This window comes from Melopsittacus undulatus, chromosome 4 (assembly GCF_012275295.1).
Source record: "Melopsittacus undulatus isolate bMelUnd1 chromosome 4, bMelUnd1.mat.Z, whole genome shotgun sequence".
NCBI lineage: Eukaryota > Metazoa > Chordata > Aves > Psittaciformes > Psittaculidae > Melopsittacus > Melopsittacus undulatus.
Genome location: NC_047530.1, coordinates 7,962,701 through 7,988,083, shown reverse-complemented (window position 1 = coordinate 7,988,083; position 25,383 = coordinate 7,962,701). Strand labels below are relative to the sequence as shown.

General features: G+C 49.7%; 1 protein-coding gene across 3 annotated transcripts; it reads right to left on the bottom strand.

Annotated features, from left to right (window-relative positions):
* LOC101877547 (transmembrane protein 151B-like) lies at positions 1-23,775 on the bottom strand. 3 transcript variants are annotated; one of them, XR_004549596.1, is made up of 3 exons: positions 23,546-23,775; positions 1,748-3,538; positions 1-119 (listed from the first exon to the last, which is right to left on the bottom strand). XR_004549596.1 is itself a non-coding variant. In XM_034062601.1 (2 exons), exons 1-2 carry the CDS (start codon positions 23,633-23,635, stop codon positions 2,123-2,125), a joined length of 1,506 nt encoding a protein of 501 aa, XP_033918492.1. In that variant the 5' UTR covers positions 23,636-23,775; the 3' UTR covers positions 297-2,122. The 3 variants fall into 3 exon arrangements, 2 of the variants coding, with proteins under 2 accessions (XP_033918492.1, XP_030900345.2); XM_034062601.1 differs by lacking the exon at positions 1-119 and having other exon boundaries at positions 297-3,538; XM_031044485.2 differs by lacking the exons at positions 1-119; positions 23,546-23,775 and adding an exon at positions 4,146-4,269 and having other exon boundaries at positions 297-3,538.
* Between the last annotated feature and the right edge of the window lie 1,608 nt (positions 23,776-25,383).

Here is a 25,383-nt window from a genome sequence, read left to right as displayed (position 1 = left end):
TAATCATTACTCCGAGCCCAAACCTGGTTCCTCCACATGTCTGGGATGGTTATTCTTTTTTAAGAGGTGCTAAAATAACACATCATATGTGTTATCCATCTTCTGCGATAAATGCCAAGCTGTCAGAACAAAAATGTCACATAAATCATACATAAAGTATTTATATTAAAAAAGATCAACTTGCACAGATTTAAACAACTTTCCCGATGGTGCCATCATTTGCAGCAGGTTAGCCAGGTATTGCCAATGCTTCTATTTCTGGAGTTTAAAGGAATACAGCACATCAAAACGGAGTCACCAAACCAAAACAAAATGTATTTAACATGGTGCAACAGTCGATGCCATAAGAAACCACCATATAAGTATGCAGAGTATAGATACTTTACACATATGTGTATGACTTTACAAATCTCAAATCACATGTAGATGCACACAGAATGGACTTGGAAGGAAGCATTTGTTACCAGCCCTTCTTGGGGCTCAGTTTCTTACCTATTTGCTTAGGGTGTGACAACACTGTGTGTGCTAAAGTGACAGTATTGCGATCATATTGCATTCTCCTATGAGTCACGGTGGATAATAATCTCCACCATCCACACAACAACATGGTATGGAGCTTGCTCAGCACATGACCATCCCTTGTGGGATGGAGGTTTGGTAGGTGCAAGGTCACTGGCAGGTCCTCAGTGTGGCCATAAGCTTCTTGGGTTGGTCCCTGGCTCTTGGGGCTCTCCACTGGGCCAGGAGGGCAGCCCACAGCCCAGAGCACAGCAGGACACCTCCTGGGTTTGGCATTGCTGGGACTGATTCCTGAAGGTGCTGCACCAGGGGAAGCCTTATGGGAAGAGCCATTATCCCAGCAGGAATGGCCGGTGGGGCTGGCTCCCGGCTGTGCTCCCTGCCTGGGGCTGGGGTGGCACCACATCCTGCTTGGGAAGGTGGGAAGGAGGCAGTGGGCTACCAGCCAGAAGGCCTTCCTAGGGCACACAGATTGCTGTATGATAACGTAGAGCAGTCCTGCAACTGCTCTAATAGACACTGTGGGTGGAAGAGCTTCCTAATGACTTCAGACTACCTGGGAGGGCTAATACCATATTTACCTTTCCCCCTGCAGCTCTCTCCTCTTGTCCAGCCTGCACTGCTCTGAGCAAGTAGTGGGAATGAAACAACCACAAACCAGACCCACGGTCCTAAAAATAGTGGCACTAACAGGGCACTGATCTACATTAGGGCTCATAAGGATTGCTAACAGGGGTGGAGCTGGGTAAGGTTAACTATAGCTGCAAATGCAGCGGTGTCTCTGCTGCAGTCCAGGCAGGGCAAGGTGAGCAAAGGGCATTTTGCTTTCTTGGTGCCTGTCACTGCTCTGGAAAGAAAGTCCTTGGCACCTCCCCAGGGGCATAGCCTGTGGTTGTGTCAGCAGTGATGTTCGTGCTGCAAATACCTTATTTTTGCCCAGTGGAAGGGAATTACACCCTGAAAGACATCGTGACTGGCAAACCCCCCAAAAAAATGGAGAGCAGGAGTGAGAAAACTGAAGGAAAAAGGAAGATGAGGGTAAAGTGAGAGGAGGAGAACATGAAGAAAGGAGACAATAAATGAGAGAAGAAAAGGAAGAAAGACTGGTGAAAATAAAATACATTAAAAAAGAAACTTGTCTGGGGCCTGCAGATGGTTATTCAGTGTCTGCAGATCTGATTCTCCTTCTGACTCTGGCCTTTTGCCTTGCTTTATCCAAGTTTCTTACCTTGCAGGGCATCCAGGAGGGCAAATACACTGCAGAGCACAGGCTTTATAAATCCTCCCGTGGCAACAATGCTGTGGCTGAAATGTAAAGAACAAGACTGGGAGTGGGATGGGAGGGAAGGCAGGGACCTGAGGAGCACAAGAGGGGGTGAGGAGTGAAAGGAAGAGGGGAACAAAAGCCTAGGGAGACCAATGGAAGGAGGAAAATGAGGTTAGCTGTTGGTCAGAGTGACTACATCTTCTTGCAGTGGCGGTGGGAAGAGCTAAAGCTCATCCTGCCAACCCACTGTGAGGAATGACACTTGCAGGCTCCCACTGGCAGCACCTCTGCAAGCCCCATCCCGGGGCAGAGGAGCCGGGAAATCATGGATTCACGTCACAGCGAGGTTTCCAGGCAGGAGGAGCGCCTGACACAGAAAGGCTGCCCGCTGTGCCCCTCGGGCCGGTGCACGATGAGCACAGGGAAGAAGCGGGCATCATGGTAGGTCGGGGGGTTCTCATTGATGGCCAGCTGGCTGGAGTAGGAGCAGCACTGCTCATCCTGGCAGCCACGGTCGGCGATGCTGCTGCTGCGGCTCCTCCAGAGGCCTGTCCTGTGGGAGCCGTGGACGCGGCACAGGGAGAAGCGGCTGGTGTTGAGGGAGAGGCGAGAGTTGCAGCTATGGAAAGCGTGGCGCGAGAAGATGGAGGAGGTGCTGGAGGCGCGGTTGCAGCGGTCGCAGCCGTGGGCTGTTTGGCCGTACCGGCACACTGCATAGGCTGGGGAGCTGGCCAGGTCCATGAGCATGGCCTCCGAGTAGCTGGGGATCAGCTGCCGGTTGGTGCAGATGTGCCACTCCAGCTCCGTGCTGTCCTGCGTGGCGTCGCGGGGCATGCGGTATCGGTACAAGGGCTCCTCCACCGCCGTGGGTGTCGTGTACTCCAGGCCCAGCAGCTTCTCCACGTGGTAGTGGACATAAGCAGTCCGATACTCTATGAGTACCCTGAGCGGCCATGAGATCATGAGGATAGCTGCCACCCAGAAAGCATAGTGGGACACATACCAGGGGAGGTGATCCGGGTCCCCGTAGGCCATCATAAGCTCTTTGAAGTCCACGTTTTTGAGCTGCATTCCTTCCCTCACCTCCATGTAGTCATCCAGACCCTCAATCTCCGTGAAGAAGTGAGCCCTCTGAGTCAGGTAAGAGTTCTCAGACTCGGTGTTGGCAAAGCTGAAGCACTTGGTGAACCTCAGCTTGGTGGCTGTGTAGCTCTCCAGGCCTAGGAGCTCCTTGGAGATGTCCTTGTATCCACAGTGGGAGTAGTCAAACTCGGCTTCAGCCACATGGGTGTTGACCCTCTCATGGTAGACCTGTGTGGTGGTATAGGCATCACCATTGCGGTACCGCGTCACCTGCCGGGTTCGCCGCACAAAGTGGTAGCTGATGGCCTTCCACCAGATGCATGGAGTGGCTTGCTGCATGCGGTTGATGCATTCATAGACACTGTCCACATCTGCCTTGTACTGCAGTTCTCTCTTGACGTGGCAGTGCCAGCACTCTACCAGGTACACCACGTACAGCATAGAGAGGAAGGCCAGTGGGATATAGACATAGCCGTCCGAGCATGGGCTGTCATGGTAGATCATGGACTTGCCCTTGAAGGAGCTATCAAAGCTGAGCTTGGTGACCCGAGCCAGCTGACACCAGGCCACTGCACCCAGGCAGCCATACATGAGGATGGAGAGGAGGAGACATTTCCAGTGGGACTCCCGGCACATGCAGGCGCTCAGGGACTGCTTCACGGGGCGTTGCTTCGATCACACCACCGGGGAGGGGGAGAGAAAGACAAAGAGAGAGCAAGGAACCTGTCAGTCACGTTGCTTTTCACAACACACACAATGAGTGTTGCCTTTGAGCCGTGTCTGGCTTTGCTTTCGGCTGCCTGTGGACTGGGACACCACCCTGCTTAATATAAATAGGAATATAAACAGAAACACCATGCCAGAGATTGAGTTCTCTGAACAAAACTCCTTCCCTGCTTCCTCCTGGCTCGGGGAAGCTCTTTGCTCAGCAGTGACTTGTACGTCCGCACCCTTGGATGGGTCCCTCTGAAGGGGACGAGACAGGTCCCCATCTTTCTCCCTGCCTGGACCCAGCATCATTCGTGCAGCCCCCCATCTTCCAAGGCCAAGAGGGCTTCACACTACATGCCCAGCTGAAAGCATGGGGCTGTGGGCTTGCCCCTTTGCTTTGTGGGTGCCCAGTGCCTGGGTTCTCACATGGTGGTGCTGGGGAGGCTCAGGAGCAGCATCTGCTGCAGGGCTGCAGCTGCATGGGTCGTGCCAGCACAGAAAGACCAGCGCTTAGTGAAGCTGCTGCCTGACTCAGAGCTGACTCACACCCAACCCTGAAACCTACCAAATGATCAGCACCATTTTTCTTGGAGGTCAGCCATCGGGAAAATTACTAGATCCAAGCACATCCAGTCAAAAAGGTTGTCAGGATTACAGCACGGTGCAGCGTGGCTTCAGGCTGGGTAGGAGACAGCTCTGACCTAAAATACCTGGAAGCTTAAGCATTGGCGTTAAAGGTGTATGCGTGGATATTTAGAACACAGCACATCCATCTCTTTCAAGTCCCAAAAGTTGGGCTGGGAGCAGAGCCAGAGCTCGTGCTCTCGTACTCCCACTGCGTCCCCTGGGATGGCATGATTGCGGTCCTCACCCCAGCAGTGGTGCAGTGAATCAGCTGCATTGTCATGCTATGTTGGGCTATAATAAAAAGTGCCAAATTGAGCCAAGCAGTTAGCGGAAACAGAGCTGTCTCCCTGCAAAGAGCAGCAGCAGAGTGAGTTACATTACGGGCTGGCAGCCAGTAGAAAGTACAAGAAACAGACCCCCCTCTGCTTTAGTAGGTGATGTGAGGGCTGCTTGCATCCCTCTTCTTGCTGCCATCCTCTGCCTCACCCCTGACTCCAAGGAGATGGCAGTGGGAAAGCATACATACACTGATTTTCATGCAGCATCATGCCCCCTGCTGAGCCTGATTTCATGCAAAAATAGAAACACAGTTACTCCTTCTCCCAAGAGATGCCTCTAATGCACCAAACTGCTCTGTAGATGCCAACAGATGTTAGGTTTGGGAAATGTCATCTCTTTCTTTCTCCATGGATAAAGTTCTCCCCTAATGCAGCTTATCTCAGACCCACAGCAGTCAGGAATCAGTAAGTAATCTTGAACCAGCAGGGAATTTAAGGAGTAGCATTTTATGACTCAGGAAATACTAGCACAGCACCACTAGAAAGAAGAGTTTACTGTCTTCTCAATGAGATGGAAGCATTGGCATCTAACCCTGCATGGCTGTAAGTCAGATTTAACACTGCTTTCTTCTTTTCCTGGGACAGAACCACTTCTAAGTAACTACAGGTTTTATGGTTTGCTGTGAGCCTCTGGGGTTTGGTTTTGATTTCATAGCTTCTAATCTGACGCTGTGTAAGTACAGAGTATTTTTTTCTGATTTAGGGAGCTACACAGTGTGCATCTGCGGCTACTAAGGGCAGAATCTGGCCCTTGATTCTTCCTGATGCATCCAGAAGGAATCTGGAAAGGATTTCTGTTCTTACCCCAGACTTTTTGTATGTGTGGATGTATCAGAATAAAGAATACTTAGTCTGGGCTGTATTCTTTTTACAGTGGCCAAAATGGGTCTAGAGAAGCTGAGTGGGTTATAAAGGTGTCCTGGGTTCACCACGACAGAAGGCCATGGTACATAACTTCTCTGTAGATGTAGCAGTGTAAAGATATTAGTGTAGGTAAGAATTAGACTGCTTTCCTCAGCCTTTTGCAGGAAACCTTGAGGAAACCCTCAAAGTGGCATCAGGTAGTCCCCAGATCAGCTGCAAAAGTAACTATGGGAGCTTTTGGGAGTGTCCTGGTTTTGGCTGGGATGCAGTTATTTTTCTTCCTAGTAGCTGGTGCAGTGCTGGGCTTTGGCTTTAGCATGAGAACAATGCTGGTAACACACTGATGGTGCAGTTGTTGCTCAGTAGTGCTTATCCTAAGTCAAGGACTTTGCAGTCTCCCATGCTCTGCCAGTGAGGAAAGGCACAAGATGCTGGGAGGGAGCAGGACAGGACACCTGACCCAAACTAGCCCAAGGGATATTTCATACCAAAGAACATCATGCTCAGGATACAAACTGGGGAGAGCTGGTCAGGAACCTCCAATCACTGCTTGGGATGTGCTGAGCAGCATTCAGCAGGTGGTGAGTGATGGTACTGTGTATCACTTGGGTTTCCTGAAGTTTATTCCTCTCCCTCTCTTTTTCCTATTATTATTGATACTATTATATGTCACTTTATTTCAGTTATTAAACTCTCCTTATCTCAGTTTGTGGGCTTTACCTTCTTCCAGATCTCCTCCCCATCCCAACAGGGGAATAGAGGGGAAGAGTGAGCAAATGGCTGCATGGTACTTGGTTGCCAGCTGGGGTTAAACCATGACAGGGGGTGAATCCCCGAGTCTAAATGCAGTCACTGAGAGTTTAATCTCTTGAAACTCTTGTCAAACTCGCACTGCTCTGTCCCTGTGTGGTTACTGCCCCAATATATAGGCTTCTGACCCAGCTATACACCGGACTCCAGGTCAGAGCTCTTGGGAACTCCTATTCTTTGCCTTTTCTTGACACAGAACTGGAGTTTCAAAGAGCTATAGTAATACACTGTAGTGAAGAACTGCAAACCTCTGCCCTTTTCCCGAATATGAGTATTTTCCAAGATGAAGAAAACTCTAAAAATGAACATCTCCATCCAGTCACTGCTACTGTGCAGAAGAAAACACCTGGGCAATATTCTAACACAGGAATTTCAGTTGACACTCAGTTTTCCACAGGTACAGCTCATGTAAAGTCACATATGGTTAATGCTGTGAGAAATGCCAGCAGGCCAAGGAAAAGATGCCCAGCAGTCAGTTTAAGTGTGTTTCAGTACTCCACGCAGCTCCAGGAACCCCAGCTTTTTCTATGACGTGTTTGAAGCACTGGCACCCTGGCCCTGGGCACAGCCAAGTGAGAGGCTGTCCCATGCCAGTTAAGGCACTATTTGCCAAAGGCACTGCAATCCCCACCTTCCTTTTATCTCTCCTCCCTCGACTAACAGCTCCTCTGCTCTCTGCAGCAATGTGGTCCAACTCACAACCCACACGTTGGCTTCTGCCCAAGGGGTGATTCAACCAGCCCCACTAGTTAGGGCTATCAGTGGCCATATCAGAGTGGGCAAATGCCGCCTAATGTGCTTAGCTCCAGGAGATGCCAACTCCTCTTTGGGGAAAGAGATGGCTCTGGTCTCACCAGTGCTGGAGAAGCATCAGGCTGGGCTGGCAGCAGCTTAGAGGCTTGCAGGTCCAAGATGATATTTCTGTATGCATCCTCTGGCTACTCTTCAAAAATGGTCTTCGAAAATGGATCCGCCTGAGCCACTATTCTCCACTGTTCTCACTGCAGCCTGTAAAAAAGGCACCTTCTCTGCCTCTTGCATTAAAATGAAGACATTCAGCCATAGAGCCCACTGCCTCATCTCTGATTCACACACCTACCAGTCCAGTTCAGCAGGGCCTTCATGTTCAAAACCCTTTGGGACAACCACGATTCCTTTCTCCTGGCTCTTCTCACCCACTGTCTCAAACCCTCCTTTGTTCATAAGCAAATTCCAGGTAATCTTCGCAGGTCCTTGGTTATAAAAGGATCTCTCCTCCAGCATCTCTCCCCACAGCTGTTCCTAGGAGTCACTTCTGTATTCAAAAGTTCTGAATACATTAATCTGGCCTCTACTTCCTTATTTCTCCATCCCATTGCTGAAATAATTATCTAATACAATTGTACTATTAGAAACACTATTAAAGTGTTCGCAAGAAAGACATGAAATAGAACATAATTGCAATAGAAGTACCACACAGTTGATAATCTAATAAGAAGATACATCTTTCCATCTCTCTCTGCATAACAAATTCATTAATACCTTAAAGCACTGCTCCCAGACTATTAATTAACATACCACCTTCCTGCAAGCATAATGCTTGTGGTGCTACGTGGAATTTTCTCCTTTCTGTGCACAGTGTTTACGATTGAAACAGGGCAAGCTTGTATTGCTGGATGAGTACAATAAGCACTTGAGGAAACTAATAATTTCCATGATAACTTGGGCCAGCCAGCAAACGGGAGTTGCATCCTTTCAGGAATGCCGTGGGATCTGAGTTGTTTCGGTGTGGAACAAAAGCATAACAGGCACAGCTACAGGTTGGGCAGAGAAGAGATTCAGAGCAGTCCTGTGGAGAGGGACTTGGGGTTGTTGGTCGATGCGAAAATGAACATGAGCCAACTTCAGTGTGCGCTTGCAACCCAGAAAGCAACTGTATCTTGGGCTGCATCAAAAGGAGCATGACCAGCAGGTTGAAGGAGGTGATCCTGCCCCTCTGCTCTGCTCACGTGAGACCTCACTTGGAGCATTGTGTGCAGTTCTGGTGTCCTCAACATAAAAAGGACATGGAACTGTTGGAACAAGTCCAGAGGAGGCCACGAGGATGATCAGGGTCTGGAGCACCTCCCATATGAAGACAGGCTGAGAAAGTTGGGGCTGTTCAGCCTGGAGAAGAGAAGGCTGCGTGGAGACCTCATAGCAGCCTTCCAGTGTCTGAAGGGGGCCTACAGGGATGCTGGGGAGGGACTCTTCATTAGGGATTGTAGTGACAGGACAAGGGGTAATGGGTTCAAACTTAAACAGCAGAGGTTTAGATTGGATATAAGGAAGAAATTCTTTATTGTAAAGGTGGTGAGGTACTGGAATGGGTGCTCAGGGAGGTTGTGAATGCTCCATCCCTGGCAGTGTTCAAGGCCAGGCTGGACAGAGCCTTGGGTGCCATGGTTTAGTGTGAGGTGTCCCTGCCCATGGCAGGGGGGTTGGAACCGGATGATCTTAAGGTCCTTTCCAACCTGAACTATTCCATGATTCTATAACCCCTGAAAAATGTTAATAGAGAAACATAATTGAAGAAAGCAAAGACAGAGCCTGTCAGAAAGCCCAAGCCAAGAAGCCTGTCCCAGAATAGACGGAGGATCAGTCATCAGGCACTTTGCCTGTGGTCTAGGACTCATGGATTTGGGTCTCTAAACCAAATCAAGAGAGGTGTCCTTCCTCACCTGCTTGTGAGGGCTTTGTTTTGAGCTTTGCTTCCAGTGTTAATTAGGAAAGCTCCTGACAAAAGAATAAATGAGACACAGGCTGCCCAGAGAAGTTTTGGGTGTCCCATCATCGGAAATGTCCATGATCAGGCTGGATGGGCCTTTGAGCAACACAGTCCACTGCAAGATGTCCCTGCCCACAGCAGGGGGGTTGGATTAGATGATTTTTGAAGGTCCATTCCAACCCAATTCTGTGATGCTACAGCTACTTCTATGCAGAGGGATGGCTTTGTTGAATCAAATGTTTCACATAAAGGGTCCCCATCAGCACTGATGACAGTACATCCTGGTTTGGATGGAATGCTGTGAAGAAGCACAGCCGAGCTGTCAGTATCACTGTTTATGAGTTTCATGTTAAAGCACATGCTGTAAATAACGTCTTGCTACATTCTGGCATGCTGCTGAACAGCTTTTAGAGGTATCTGTTCTCATTGCACATGACTGGATTGGAAACTCCTGCTAAGTCTTACCCGAACTATCCATAATTATGAGCCAAAACTCACTTTACTCTTCCACCCCTAAAAACAACAACAACAAAACATTTCTCAAATTCTTTAGTAGATCTTGGCACAAATGAGGAAAATACCACGGGTGAGAGGTGCCACATTCTGGTGCCTTGTAGGTTTGGGGACAGCCCTGTCCTGAGCTCGCCCTAGCCCCGGGCATTCAGCCCCACAGCGCTGCTCCACATTTGTGTCGTGGTGTTTTGGGTCATCACTTCCAGAAAGCTCAAGCAGAGCAAAGGATCTGTGCATCACACAAAGTGAAGGGGCAGCCCCACATCCTCCCATGGTCTGTTTTCTGTCTGGTGGTGTGGAGCCTTCTGAGACACTAAATGATAGATGCTATTTAATTTGCTACCGCAGTTGCTGGAAAATAGTCTGGAAAGCCCCAAGTACTGTCAGAGAACTGGAATTTCAGCCGACACCTGCAGCAGACAGGAGTTTCCAGGCTGGCAGCATTTCGATTATTTCTCCTTGGAGAGAGAGTTCTGTGCAGAACTTAGTTTGCAAATGATAAAACACCCGTCAGTGGCTGAAAGGGCAATTGCCTTCAAAGACAGCCTCCAGTGGCAGATGCCCAAGATCAAAAGCAGGTATGCAAGGACTGGCGTGGAGCCTCCCTTGTTCAGGCACACCCACCCTGCACTCATCCTGGCTCAATAGCAGCCAGGCTGGGTTCTGGCCGCAGGAACTATAATTAAAATCATTAAAACATACTCCATGTTGTAGCAGCATCCAGGTTTGGGCTGTTAATCTGGCCTATGTGTAAAGGGGTGAAGAGAGAACGGAGAGGGAAGCATAGCATGGCACATCCCCCACTTTGCAGTGCAGCTGAATGTGCTCTGATTGCAAAAGCATGGATCTGGTGACCAGGGTTTTGTCTCTCTGACCTGTCCCTTGGCTCCTTGCAGGTGACCAGCTTTAAGAGACAAGCAGGTATGTTTTAGCTGGTAAGCATCCTAAATGAACCTGCAAGCAACTGCATCAGGGGTCCCCAAGAATGCAAAAGAACTATCTCCCTTCAAACCCTGATTTCTCCTTAAAAGGCATATTTGAAATGTAAAAATCTGATATTAGAGAACCAGAACAACATATTTCTGGGTGAGCAAGCTGTGCTCATGTCTCCAGGTCCCTTCCTCTTGATGGGTACATAAGAACTAATGAATTTCCAAAGCACAGGTCAGAGTGGTCTGCATGTCCCTGTTCTTCCAACAGTGTCTGCATGTCCCTCCTCCATTACCAGGAGGGGGAAGGGCCACCCCCAGAGAAGCCCAGACTGATTCCACTAGCACAGTGGGCTGCCTAACCTGAAACTGCTGCCTCTGTTTTATCAGTAATGGCTCGCTGCTTTTGCTGACCTCTGGATACGAGGATGTCTGATAGCAGGACTCACCCACAAGCCACGTGGCTGTCCCTTGGTGATGGAGGGGATCCCTAGGATCTAGTAAACAGCCAGGAAGTTCTTTAGCACTTACAAGTAGTTATAGAAATTTCTGTTTTCAACCCTGCAAGGCTATTGTGGGTTAGGAAGATTCAGCTTCTATTACAACCCAAGCTACATTTACACCTTAAGACTGGGAGACACTATGCCCTCTCTCTGTAGCTCCTGTACCTCACAGGTAACAAAACGTCACTCTATAGTCCTATCTACAGCCCGGTAACTTGTGGTTAGGAAAAGCTCATCCTCCACAAAGACACTCTGCTTTAACTGAGAGATGAAAAGAAACGAAGAATCTGAAATCCCCTTTGTAATTTGTTCGGGCGATGGAGTTTTACTGGCCCTGAAATCTCATCTCACTTCGTCCCCCATTCATGGAAGTGGGATGCTCATTCTTCAGGTGATGAAAGACTCTTTACACATGAGTGCTTTCTCTGAAGACACCTCTCCATACTAATTATGACACCTCCCAGCCTCCTTTTTGACAATTTAAATGGGTCAAGGTCTTGAAGTCTCTCACTGCACTGCTCTAGCTCTTTTTAGTGCTCTGCGCCCTTTCCAGCACCTTGAGATCCTTCTTAATGTATACCCTGCAAGTGGACAGAGGACTTCACTTATTTCAATGGCATCATATCAAAACATAAAATCACCTCCCATTCCCACTCATTTCCCCCTTTTTACTGTCTCCAAGTGTGGCATTTGTAGATTTTTGCCCAGCACCACCCTGGGAGTTGATGTTCAACCACTTTGCTCCCAGTCACTGTTTCTGAGGACTGCTCAGGGGTGGCTGCACTCTCCACCCTGAAATGTGCAATTCTAGATTTGGCTTTGCAGTGAATAATGAAATTACCAAATGAAGCAGATCCCTCTGTAGGACTGTGCTCTTCTCATCATTACAGACCAGCCTGCTAATGTTTGTGCCAACTATAAATGTTACCAGCAGTGATTTTATGCTAATTCCAGTTGATAATGTTATGTCTAGTAATTATTCCTGCAGAACTCTGCCAATCTAATGGCTAAATACCCCATTAACTTATACAAGACAACTGTCTTCACAAAGCTGAGTGTCAACCATAAAAACAAAGCTGTGAGCATTACATGGACACTGAGGTGCTCCTCACACTTCCTCTCTGCCACCAGGACTAATCCTACACGCAGTCCTACATACAATCCTAACAGAAACCCTCCCAAAGCTTCAGTGGAGCACATTATCACCAGGCCTGCTGTTGCTGTACTCTCTTCACCAGTAACTGTATTGTACTGCAGCAGTATGGCAGTGTGGGCTTGAATCATCTCTTCTTTTTGTAGCTGCCTCAGTACTGCTTGCAGCATGTGAATGGTTATGGTGACAACGATAAACTTCTTGTTTTGCCCACTTCTGATTTTGCCCAGCAAAATACCTTTGAACTTAAAGTTGCCAAACTGACCCCAATAGTGGAGAAGAAACAGTCTGTGAGGCCCCAAGGTTATGGAGTATTCATGGAGTCACAACCTTTAAACAACTGGTGTATAATTTTGCCTTATGCTTACTATTTCTCTGTTGTCAAAATGGTTTTTTTCTCCTCTTCTGTCAGACTTCATGCTTCAGTCTCCTTGAAAACTCCACCATAAGCTGTATAAGCAGGCAATATGCTGCTACAGCATGAATTTATCCTAATGTTTGTTTTGTGGACAGTGCGGGGCCCCAGTTTGACTGCCTGTGTCTGGTTTGCAGCCAGATATCTGGGTTCCCCAGTTTCAAAAGCTTTAAAATTCTCCTTTGGGGATATCATGCCCAAAGTGTTTCCTGTCCTTTTAAACCCCTCTTGTAAAGCGTTTGCCCTCGGTGGCTGACCTCAAGAGTTGCAATTTGCTGAAGCAAAACGCTATCATGTCTAAAATGAAAGAATGAGAGAAAACAGGCTAGCGAGATGTGGCCTGAATGGAAACAGAGAAATGAGGGAGAAACATAGGGAGTGGGAAGAGGTGAAGGACAGAAAAGGATAGCCCAGTCATGCACCGAGTGCCTGACCAGCAGCGACCAGGCAGCCTGAGCAGGGGCAGGAGGCAATTGGGCCCAGAGAAAGGACCTGGGTGAGGATGGACAGGGAAAACCCTGAGCACAACAGCACCAAAGCATCCTCTGAGCCAGTGGTCCTCCCGGCCCATCTGTGACCTGGAAAGCAGCTACCCCTGAGTGGCTGCTTTCTTGCTGCTGGAAACTTCTCCAAAACCCAGATCTATGCCCCTATCTCCTTCTCACAGCCTGGGGGTGTGGGAGAAGATTGTGCTAAATCGGGGCAGAGATTCCCATGGAGGTGACAGTGTGCTGCAGGGTTGGCACTGCAGCTGAGTCTCAGTGAGTACAGCATCACAGCATCCTCCTGCCCTCCGCCAAGACCTGGCTTCAGGGCTACAGGGTGACTTTAACACCATCTTCAACACAAAATGACCCTACAGCTCAGGATTACTCATGTGAGCACAGAGGCAACCTTATCTTTTTCTTTTTTTCCTCTTTTAGTTAGCAAGAATAACCTTCCTGTCCATGGGGAAAAGAGCAGGGAAGCACTGACAGAAGACTGGAAGAAAACATATAAAAGTAGAGAAGAAAGAAGAAAAGAAAGGTGGATAAATTAATGCCAGTCACATTGCATTTGCCTCTGCAGATTTATACTTGCAATTAATATATCCTAATGAGATACATGAAAGGGAAAGAATAATCAACAACCACAAGTCGCACATTTAGGCAGGTGGTGACCTGCCTGGATGAAAGCAGGTTTTTGTCTCTTCCATCTTTGCCAAGACAGGGCAGTGGAAAATGTTTCACCTCCTGATGGACATGGCAGGACATAACATAGAGAGGACCACTGAGTGCTTGCTAGGCAAGCCCTAGGCTGTGCTGTTAACCATAATTGAGGTGAGCTCTGACACCCGGACCAACCTCTGGTGCTGAGAAAGGTGTCAACATTTGTGCAGTGGACAAGGATGATACAAGGGGAGCAAGGAAGTCTCCTCCCCCTGTCCCTAGGCAGCCACAGAGATCTGGGTACGAATATCATCTTCCAGCTCCTGAGGTGATCCTGGTGAAAGACTGGCCCAAGAAGCCTGGGGTGAAGGCAACTGCAGGAAGAGAGATAAACCTCTTCTTGCTTTCCAGGACCAAGTGTACTCCTAGGTCAGATACTCATTAGTACAGCAAGGAAGGAACCTGCAGGGCTATGTTACACCAGACATTGGTGTATGATGGGTAGAAGGGCTCCTCCACCTTTGTCTCTATTTGGGCTCCACATGGGGCATCAGTAATAAGGCCTGGTGAGGGAATAGGGAGATATTACAGAAGTCATCTCATAAATCCCTTCCTAGGGACCCTGAAACAAAATCCCTCCTGCCATCCGTCCTGAGCAGCAAGAAGCCCATTACCCCTAGCTCGTGCTGAGCCAGTAGCAAGTGCTCTCAGCATGGAGGGAAAGGGAAATACAGAGGATAGAATGCAACAGGAAAAACCATTCTGCATCAAAGAGAATTTCCCTCCAATGCATCATTTGCTCTTCTGCCATGAAACTCCTGTGAGAATGAAAACTTCCTGCAGTTCAGGGCCATAACATCAATGCCCAGCAAAAAAATGCTGTTACTGTGTTTTAAAAGGATAACCTGCATGTATTCCACGTGCATCACTGACTCAGGCATTCACTTCAGCAGTTGCCCTCCTGTGGTGAGCTGAGATCACTTGTTCTCTCATTGTTTAAATCCCTGCAGAGATTCAATCTTCTCCTTCCATCAATGGAGCTGTCAGGGAGGGCATCTCAGGGTGGGAAGGTGCACAAAATGGTAGCATTTAATCCTCTCTCTAGCAGAGCCTATTGTAGGACAAGACAAACCAGGAAAAAGCACAGATCTTGCTGATTCACTTGAATTTCAGATGCTAGGATGTCCCTGAAATACCATACAAAGACAGCCTGGCATTTCACACCATTCACCTTCATGAATTCAAGCCACCGTGAGGAAAGCGGAGGTGAGGACAGAAGGAGCATCCAGCCCTCTAAAATGTCAGATTCAGCAGAGCTCTTGCAGGATGCTTTTCAGTTCTTCAAGCAGAAATAAAGGAAATTCCAGAAAAGAAAGGCATTTGGATCCTAGCCAACATATACACTATCCATTGCAGCAGGATGGGGAAGCCATTCACTAAAACGCAAGAGTACGTATGCAAGTGGCATGAAGAATTTGTCCCTAGACACATCCATGGGTGATGCTCCTGCACGCTGCTCCAAGGAAATCCATGCAGTTACATTTTCAGTGCCAAGGAAGCCTAGCAACAAAGTGGTCACCATGGGCAAAACAGAAATCGGGCTTAAAATAGTGGCAGCTTCTTACAAGCTCATAAAAATGCTAACCTAATGAAATTATCCCTTTCCCCCCCACCCCCCCCAAATTGCTGTTGTTGCCACTGGCTTTCGACTCAGCAGCAACACAAAGAACATACTCTGAGGGCAGAGGACTTTTCCCAGTAATACCAATGCTGGGAATGAGCTCCTTGGGAAAGAAAAGCTGGGATCTGAGCTGCCTCAGAGCACAAGAGTAGCTCCAAGAATGATTCTTTTTTCTACACTTTAAGTACCTATTATCCTTAGCTCCTATTACCCACTATGAGTATCAGTGTTTCCTACTAGATTTTACAGCTGTAACACTGTGGCTTACCTCAACACTTAACAGTCAGCATCACATATCCTCAGGGAGCTCCTGTGATGCAGTACCATAGCCCCAGGGGATCAGCTAGGTGTGACTTGCTGGCTTGCAGCTTGCACTGGTGTTACTGGTGGCTTTGCTGAAATCAAGGGAAAACCAACACCTGCCAAGGGTAAACAGGAATGCAGGTGGGATCAGCTCCCATTGCTTCAGTCCGGAGGGATGGGGACAGGGGGAGAATGGGACAGTAGCTACCTGTCAGCCTCTATGTGCTTGGGAAAGTCCCATTTCATCAGGAATCCTGCATTGCCTATTTTGCACCCTCCTTTGCTCACAACATGCAGCTCTCCAGGGGTGGGAGAGGAGCAAGCAGCCAGAGGAGGGTGGTGGTGCTGAGCGTGTTTTCCCCTGTGCTGTGCACACAAGGAATCTGCAGTAGTGGATGTCAGAGCCATGGTTCAGTGGTGTACTAAAGTCCCTTCGCTATCCTGCGTCCCTAGGGCTGCAAGGTGCTCTCCTCATCCTTGAAGAGTGCATGTCCTGTGCCTCAGTGTTCTCACCATTGCCATAGATCTTGTGTGTCCTGCCTGATCCTCCCTCAGTGTCAGTGTGAGGAAGGGAGGGACTGACCTGGAACCAGGCTGAAACCTAGCCATGGAGCAGCTTCCTTGGGATGGAAAGTGGGGAGCCAGGAGGACACAGCGTGTGAAGAGGAAGCCCAAGAAGTGTTAGTTCCTCACCAGCCTACTCATTGAATGCCTCTGCTTAGAGATGCTGCAAGTGACAAAAATACTTCATTGTTATGAATACCATTTAATCTTTGCTTACTCTAAAGGAACACCCTCAGATTTAAATGGGGATAAAAACAGGTCCCAGGTCCTCACAAGAAGTATAATCCAGGACTGATCCAAGCTCCAGTGAAGTCTAGGGAAGTCTTTCAAAGGGATGTGTGACTCGAGCTTTGTCCAGAACCATGAAGTTTTATTCTCACTTACTTGCAATGCCTTCCTTTCACCTAACAAACACAGAAGAGGGTAACTCTGTGATTTGACCTCTCAACCTCCATCCTCCCCATTTCCCACGTGTGACTTCCAAGTTAGGGCCTTGCCAGGCACATTTCATCAGAGGACCTACATCACCATGGTGCTGAGCTGCTGCAGCTCAGGCTGTGGCCCTGCCAGGTCCCTCTGCTGCTGAGCTGAGCATCCCTCATGATAACAACCAGCTACTGCTCTGTCAGATTCAGGGAGTGTGTTTACTCATTGCTGCACCTTTCTGAACACAGCTGGGACCTCAGCGCTGTCAGGTTTCCATATAATGGTGCTCCTGTTAAGATGAGGTAGTATCCCAGCAGCTAATGCTTCCTTGTGAGGAATGAGGTTTCATCATAAACACCACTTCTCGCTCCCTCTTGCTTCTCTCTGTCACACATTCTGCAATCACATGTGACAGCACAGTAGGTGAAAACTCCACTAGAAATTCACTTTCAATACCTCGTGGTTAAAAGGTATCCTGGGAGCCAGGACACCTGAGTTTTATTTCTTGACCTGACTTTGACCCACGGCATAGCTTCAACACACCTTTTTATACCTCCTGAAGACAGTGCTTTCACATGAGCATCACAGCAGCACTCCAAGAAGGCATCTCATCTGCATGTGAGCCGTTGCATCCTGCCACTGTGAGCACCAGCTGGTGGGAAGCAGGGTACTTAGCTCCTGCCATGGCCTGCAGACACTGTCATTCCCTCCCTTTCAGCACAAGCCCTTACTACCCCCTTCCTCCACCAGGTACTGTCACTTCAGGCTGGCCACCTCACCTCCAGGTAGCCACAAGGGGCTGTTCTCCATCTTTCAGTCCTTGCAGGGATCCCATACTGCCTCTGGAGTGCTTCATGCTCCCTCTGCCCCTTGCAGGGTGAGGAGACCTGTGGGCACTGAGACTCTCCCAGCTCTTGCCCTCCGGAACACACCATGCTGGTTTCTGAGAGCTACTCAAAGGAACACACCGATGCCTTGTGCTGAATCACTTTTGTCACCACAATAATTGAATGCTGTCCTCCACAATTCCCAGTCCAGCTCCTAAGGGCAATCAGTTTCATGGGTCCGAAAAAGGCCTCCAGCCACAAGTCCCTTCTCTCCCACAGCCAAGTATGTTGTGAGCTCCCATCCCCTTCCCTGGTAATGTCAGGTTATGCAGACTCCACATTTGCAAGTCACCCCCATTACCTACCATTAGGTCCTTGCCAGAACCCTGACTTCATTACCTGCTCTCTGCCCTTTGCTGTCAGCTCCCACCCTGCCAGTCCCCACTCCCACCAGCAGCTGTTTCCAGCCCCTGTCTTCCCTCAGCCCAGTACCACCAGTCCTTCCTTAACCAGGCCTCCACAGGCTGGACACTGGACCAGGATGTGCAACACCACAGCTGTATAGAAACAATGTTATGTGTGAGCTGGGACTCCCTGTACATTATTCACCTGATGTAAAGCCACGGCAGTCAAAAGCTCAGGCATTCTGTGGGGTGTAAGCCCCTCCATCCTCTCCTGATGTCACTTATGGGAGAGCAGCTGCCAGGTACACCAGACACCATTCACAACCTTAACTCCACTGAGCTGCCAGCTCCTCCAGCCTTCCCACTCGCCATCTGTCCTGTCCCTCTCTGGCTCTTCTCCTTGTTTTTGTGGCTGGAGACAGGATGTGCTGTGGGCAGTGGCCAGTGCTCAGGGAGGCAGCCTCTACCCCTGACCTGCACTGCTGACCCTGTTACAGCCTTGCTGCAACACCTATTCTGTGCAACTTGAATGAAGTTACCCTGTTAAAGAGTTTTGAGTAGTTAACAAAGCCATTATAGCAACTGTGACCTCAAGAAGGCTTCACTATGTGCTAGATTCAATTTTGCAGTTCTTAAGCTCAGAGGAGCCCAATGAATGATTAGTCTGAAAGTGAACTCTTGAGTGAACTATATTTTCCATTATTAGAGCTTAAAAACTAATTAAATGCTTACCCACGCTTTTGTGAAAAGTAGAACTTCTGCTGTGAGTGAAAGATCAAGCACAGTCTTATCTACAGTGCTGGGACAGAATCACTGTAACAACTTAAAGGGCTTTACAGTGCTGATGACAGCTTGGCAGCCACTAGTTTTGGTGTTAACTCCCTATCATGTGTTAAGACACGTAGAAACAAGCCCTACTCACTATGGATATGTGGGGATGTTCCACTCATTTTAATCCTCACATTGTCCCTAGTCACTGGCAATGATTTGAGCTATTTTCTTCTAAGGCGTAGAAAGAGATGAGAGGAATCCTCGTGCTCTGTTCTCAGGGAGAAGATGCCTCCTACCTCTCTCTTGCAATGGCTTGCATTGATTAAAAAGCATCCTTGGTATCCACATTTCCATTCTGGAGGGAGATCATCCTCTGGGGTCTCTGAAGTGAGAAAGGGAGAGCAAGGAGAGTATCTGGGGCTTCAAAAAAGGGTGCAGACCCACTGTTTTTCCATTGGCAGCAGGTGACTGCATCCACCTGAGAGAACAGCATTAGAAACCAGGTCTGCAGGGGGTGTGAAGAGTCACCTGGTCTCTCCTCCCCCCATGAGACAGTATCTATGTACTTGATGGGTATTTGCCTAAATTGCCATTATAAACTTCTATTGGTGGAGCTCCCTGAGCTCCCCGGTTGCTCCAGCCAGTGCTCCACTGAGAACATTCCCTTGCTGGAGGAACCTGGGAAAGTCAGCCAGAATGAGCAACTCCCTCCAGGCTCAGACATGGGGGCAAAGGAGCACTCACTGTTGGAGAGGGCAGAAGACTTTGCCCATAGAAACCCACATAGCTGGAGTCTGCATTGCCCTTCAGAGCTCAGACACATCCATTTGATGTATAGTATCTATTTTTTCCAAGCTCTTGACAGTTTCTCATGTGAGGTGCAGATAAGACAGACAACTTCAGGGCACCAAGAACAGACACGTGATGAGAAGATAAAGTGGGACAATGAAAAGAACAAAAGCACAAAAAAGATGTGATGCCTCAGCATGGATCTTCTTATGACAGGATCTGCAATGCAAATACCACCTGGAACTGTAGGATCATGAAGTACAGCTTTCCAGTTTATCCAATGCCACTACTGCTGGATTTTGTCTCTGAGGGAGACCACCTGGATCAAGGAATGAGGTGTACTCCTTGGTTTCTGACTGCTGAATAAACCAAGGCAGGAGGGGTAGAAAGGGCCTTGTCCTGTTTGAATCTCACTCAAGACTGGAATATCATGCACTGACCCCAAAATAACTGTTTGGTCAATGATACTCATTTGGGATGATGACAGTCTTCCACCAGGCTAACCAGCAGCTATCATTCAGGGTGTTAGGTGAGCAAGTCTTTTGCATGAGGTGTGGAAGAACTGAGGGGAAGGAAAAGCAGAGATTTCCTAGGAGCCACATCTCACGTTTCCTGCCCATCCCTGTTGCCATGCCCATTGGGTCAGAGCCCTGTGCAGCTCCTGGGGGGGGGGGGGGGGGGGGGGTTACAAGGGAAATAAACCCTCTCTGGAGGTTGGTTCCCAGTGGTCCTTCTGCAGCTTTTGCTTAAAAGGTGGCGGGGAATGTTAACCTCCATCACAGCCTCTGTGCCCTCGCTCCTCTCCATCCCCTGCTCAAGGATGTCACAGAAGCACTGGGGCTCATCATACTTTGGGTATCTGTTGGTGAGGAAGGTTCACCTGCCTCAGGCCTGATAAACCTGAGAGGCTGCCTGCCTTGCTTCTTCCACCACCACTCATTCCCATAGATGGGGACAGTGTAAAACTACCTGGTCTAAGTTATGAAGGGCCTTATGCCTGATGTTTTCAATGTAATTTCAATGACAAATAAAGTAAGTGTTTGATATTCATATTGGGGGAAATGGGTAAAAACCCTGGAGAACTAAAGGGAGCCAATTGCCCAAGCAGAGGGTGTCTCTCCAGTGGCACACTTAAGAGGAAAGGACCCAGCTATCTTTTGACCTGACATCCTGTAAAGCTGTAGCCTGCAAACAAGCAATGCTTTCTTAACTTGTAACACCCCTTGGTGCTGTCGTGACCACAAACAGGACTTTTCAAACCAGTTCCTGTAGCATTTTGCAGTGGCAGTGAGAGGCAGATGAGACAGCTTTAAGTGCCTCCTCTCTTCTGTAACATCTCCATCAGTGAGCTGCTGACCGTGGGTTTCAGGAACATCGATCCATGAGGTTTTCCCCCCTATTTCTTTAAATAACTCAACTGATTGCATTATGTCATGCCCAATTAAAGTTCCTAAATATGGAAGAGAAGATAAAAACAGGCATGGACAACTGCTGTTTGACTGCCAGTAGAGACAAGACAAATACGTATTTCAAAATGTCAAGCGGCTGCTGCTTTCAGCTTTCTTCAGTGATTACTTGGCTTTGGTAGCAAATAAATGATGTTTGTATGCAACAGCTTTACTCCCCTGGAAAAAAAAACAACCCAATTTCCAGCTATATTCCAACTAAACTTTAAGGATTCATATATTTAAGACCATTTCTGGATTGAGGTGTAAATTGGCAGAAATGCAGAAAAGTCACTATCAGCTCTTCAGTGTAGGTGTCGGCTGTCACAGTAAGAAGTAAAGCAAGAAAAATAGCCAGCCCACTGCTTAACCGAGGCAGTACCCAGCAGCAGGTTCTGTTACCTCAGACAGAAAAGTAAAGGCAAGTATGCCCAGAGAATCCATCTCTAGCAATAACATTTGGCAAAACACATCCTTTCCATTCACTCCTCTCAAAAGATCTTGATTCTGTTCTGTAGATTTGATGGGCTGGTAACTAACACCAAAAGCGCGTTCATTCCAGGTTGAGCAATCAATAACTTCATGGAAGAAAACCCAAACCAGAATACTGGCAGGTAATCTGAGGGCTCGCTCTAACACTCAGCGAAGACAGCAGGAAACCCTTGTGGCCTTTGGCAGAAGAGGATGAGGGCTGTGGCCAGTAACCAAAGAGCCTCTCTTCTTCCCACACTGTACCTGCACCTTTTCTTGTTCTGCTTTCCATAAGAAAGATGTAGACCTCAGATACGTTCTCTATTACTAGCTCAGGGTTTATATCACATTGATTTGTTACCCAACAAAGGCAATTTTCAGTCACTATTACGATTTAAGCCTGTGCATTTATCTAACTGAAATTCATAAATGACAAGACTAATAGAGAAGCCCATGCAATGCCCATTTAATACCAGGCATTTAAATGCAGCTGCTGGTCCTGGTGCAAAAAGGCTATTTACATGGAGATGGGGAAAGCACAAGGAAAAGACCAATATTGTAGGACTGTAGTGTTAAGATATTGCTGTTACTGGCATTTGAGATATAGAAATATGTGTGGAACAGAAGAAAAACTGAGAGCAGGATGACTGAAGTAAGATATAATGTGCTTAGCAGAGAGATCAAGTGCTCTCATGTCTAGAAGTGGCTTGGATGTTTTTATGGTGGACTTAATACATTGAAAAGCCTTCTGTAGCTCCTGGTTATAGACCAAATAAATCAAAAAATCCCTCCCAGCATCAACCATCCACTGATCTTCTGCAGGGCTGTAATTACATTGGGGAGCTCTGCCGCTGGAACACTGGGATCCTGGATCCAGCCACAGCTCTTCGCAGTGAACCGTGTCACAGGTGCTTAAAAAGCAATTGTGCAGGAGAAAACCCCAATTTTCACCCATTGAGGGCAGGTTTTTTCAACTTGAGATGCACAGTCAATTTTCTAATACAGGTACTTTGAAAAAGTGCTGGTTGTTTTGGGCCTCAGTGTACTGCATCTTCATATAGGGTTTGCTGTGGCTCCTGATTTTGACTACAGGACTGAGACTGTTGATGAGCACTGGGACCTGTTAACAAAAGCTTTGAACAGATTAAAGGCACACAGCAGTATTATAAGGTTGCTTTCACTTCTGTTTTCACTTTTCTCTGCCTCCTTTAAGGCTGCTCTCTGCATCCCTGGCAGCATGTACATTTATTTGCTTTAACTCCGCATTATGAAGAAAGTTCAGTCACTTCTATGATCTGCACATGGATTACATGGTGTAAATGGCAGACCTGTCAAAACAGTTGGGGGCAAGAGCTATATTAGGCATAGAAGAAAATCTCAGGCATCCCTAAAACAGGACAGCTTGCTGTCCCCAGTGTCCAGGGCTGTATGTGCATAGTCACCTACTGCCACACAGCCCTGCAGCTCTGTCTGGCTTGTCTTGTGGCTCAGGATTTCGTGTCAACACTCAGACACATCCATCATTCCCTCCTCATGATGCGCAAGGCTTCCAAGCTGATCCGAAGAAACACATTAAGCTGTATTTTCGGCCGTGTTTTCTACTGCAGGTTAGGCAACAGGAGTGCATAGGCCCCAATGGGGAATGAGAGGTATGACCATGTCCTTCAGTTCAAAACACTTGAAAGCCACGGAGCCCCTGGCTGCAAACCCTTTGCTCAATGTGCCCCCCTCCCGCCATTGACACCAGCGTCCCGCAGAGCTGCAGTTTCTCGGCCGTTTCAGAAGTCCCAGGGAAGCGGTGGGCTCTCCCAGGCCAAACCCCGCGGGGTTTATTCAGCCAAACTTACACTGGACAGGCTCCCTTCCCCTCACCGCACCGCTCGGAGCCGAGCCGCCGCCCCGAGCCCGGCGCCGGGGCCCGTCGGTAAAGCCCCGCAGCACCCGGTGCGGCCACCGAATCCGGGGGTCTCGGTGCGGCCCGGGCACTGCAGGGCGCGGTGGGCACCGCACCGCGGTGGGGCTGCAGGTAGCCGAGCGGCGACCAGGCTGCGGCTGGTTCCTCAGCTCCCTTCGCCCCGCAAACACCCCCCCCCCCCCCCCAAGCCAGGGCACCCTCCTCCCGCCGCCGCTGCCCGGTTTCTCCTCCTTCCCTCCCCGCACCCCGGCCCCGCGCCAGGGCTGCCTTTGCCCATCCCGGTGTCCCCCCGGCCCGGGGAGGGAGCCCCCGCCGCCGCTCACCTCCTCCCGCACAGCGGCGGCGGCCCCCGGCGCGGGGGTGCTGCCCGGCCCGCTCTCGGCAGCCGCCTCGGCTTCCCCCTCCGAGGACATCCTTGGCCATCACCGGCGCTGGCAGCGGCGGCGGGGGCTGCGGGACCCCGAGACAGCGGAGCCCCCCGCTGGCCGCCCCCCTACCCGGGGCCGGGGCGAGCCGCCCCCCGCACCCAGGGCGGCCCTGCCGGGTGCTCCAGGCTCCCTCCACCATCCCAGGCAGGCGGGCAGGGAGGGAGGGAAAGAGGGAGGCGGCGGAGGGGAGGAGAGAAAGACGAGGCGGAGGGGGGGTGCCCCTGCCGCTCCCGGCCCCCCCAGGTGGGCAGGCGACAGCCCGGCGGCTCCCGGCGCTCCTCTGCGGAGGCTGGGAGCTGCGGGGTGAGCCCTCTCCTCCCTCCCAACCCCTGCCCTCCCCAGGGCGCCCCCTTCTCCTCCCCGCGGTGCCCCCTCATGTCTCCTTCTCTGGGTCAGCCTCGCTCCCCCTCCCCGGGGTGCACCCCGCTCTCAGCGCATCTTCGCCGCTCCAGCCACCTCTCCCGCCTCTCTCCAGAGCCCGCATCTCGCCCGGGCTGGCAGCACCCCTCGGCAGCAGCAGCAGGAGGAGGAGGATGAAGGCTGCCCCGGGGAGCGCTCCCGCACGGAGCCGACAGACAAAGTTGCCCGGCGCTGCCCCGCTCCGTCCCCGGCCGCTCGCACCGGGCGTAGAGCGTGGAGCTGCCGCTACTAGGGCCGGGGCTGCCCCAGGCCCTCCAGGCGCAGCCGGCGAGCAGCAGCCGCCGGTCCTGCTTCACTCCTTCCACCGCCGTGGGATTTCTGCTGCCTGCGGTGCGACAGGAGAGCTGCCCCGGCCCTGCTGCCCGCCTTCACCTCCGTTCTCCCGGAGGAGTAGCCGGCAGAGGAAACGGAGGCACCCTGCTGCTCCTGCCCCTTCCTCCCTTCCCTGCCGCCTGAGCCTTTCCTACGGTGTCATCTGCCTCCAGCACAGGTCCCCGTTCTCCCCAGCTGCAGCCTCCTGCCAGCTCCCTGTACTGTCAATACTTCCTCCTCCCGCCTGCACCCTGCGCTCAGCGCATCCCGTCATTATCTCCTGGTGACCAGAACTGGTGTACTGCACCATCTTATCTCTGCATGTTTGCTTCATGTTTCATTACACTCTTTGCCTTGCGATGCTCATCTCATTTGATCCGTTTCTCTCCCTGTGCCCTAGAGCAGTGTATATTTTAAATGCTTCACAAAATCTTCCAAGCAGGCAAGTGAACACATTTGAAGCATCAGCCTTCACTTTAATATTCACACCTCAACTACTGCCACAACACGCTTGCTGCTCTTCAGGCATGCTGCTCTGGAAACCTCCAGTCTCAAGGCACTCAGGCTGCTCAAGAGGTTGGTTTGAGGGGCTGTAGAGTGGGGAATGGTGCTTGGTATGTGACTGCATAGAGAAAAAAAGCCCTAAAGCTGGAATCTTCTACAAGTGCTGGGGTCTTCAACATCTGAGTTTCAGACTATTCATTGCATTGGACCAATTTTGGATGATGCCCACCATTTTGGATGTCCATGAGAGACAACTGACAAACTCCCTTTGCCTCCTGTGGCTCTGGATCACACTGAAGTGCATCTGCTGCCACCATAGCTACAGCCACATGTGACTTGTCCTCCCCTGATGACATCTCCTCCTGGCATGAATAGCATTTATTTAGCTGCATCCAATATACATGTGCAAAGTTGCTCCTCTCAGCCTTGCAGAAGAAATGCTGAATGCTCCTGGTGGAAGGCAATACAACACAGGCTTATAAACTGCATGGAAACAC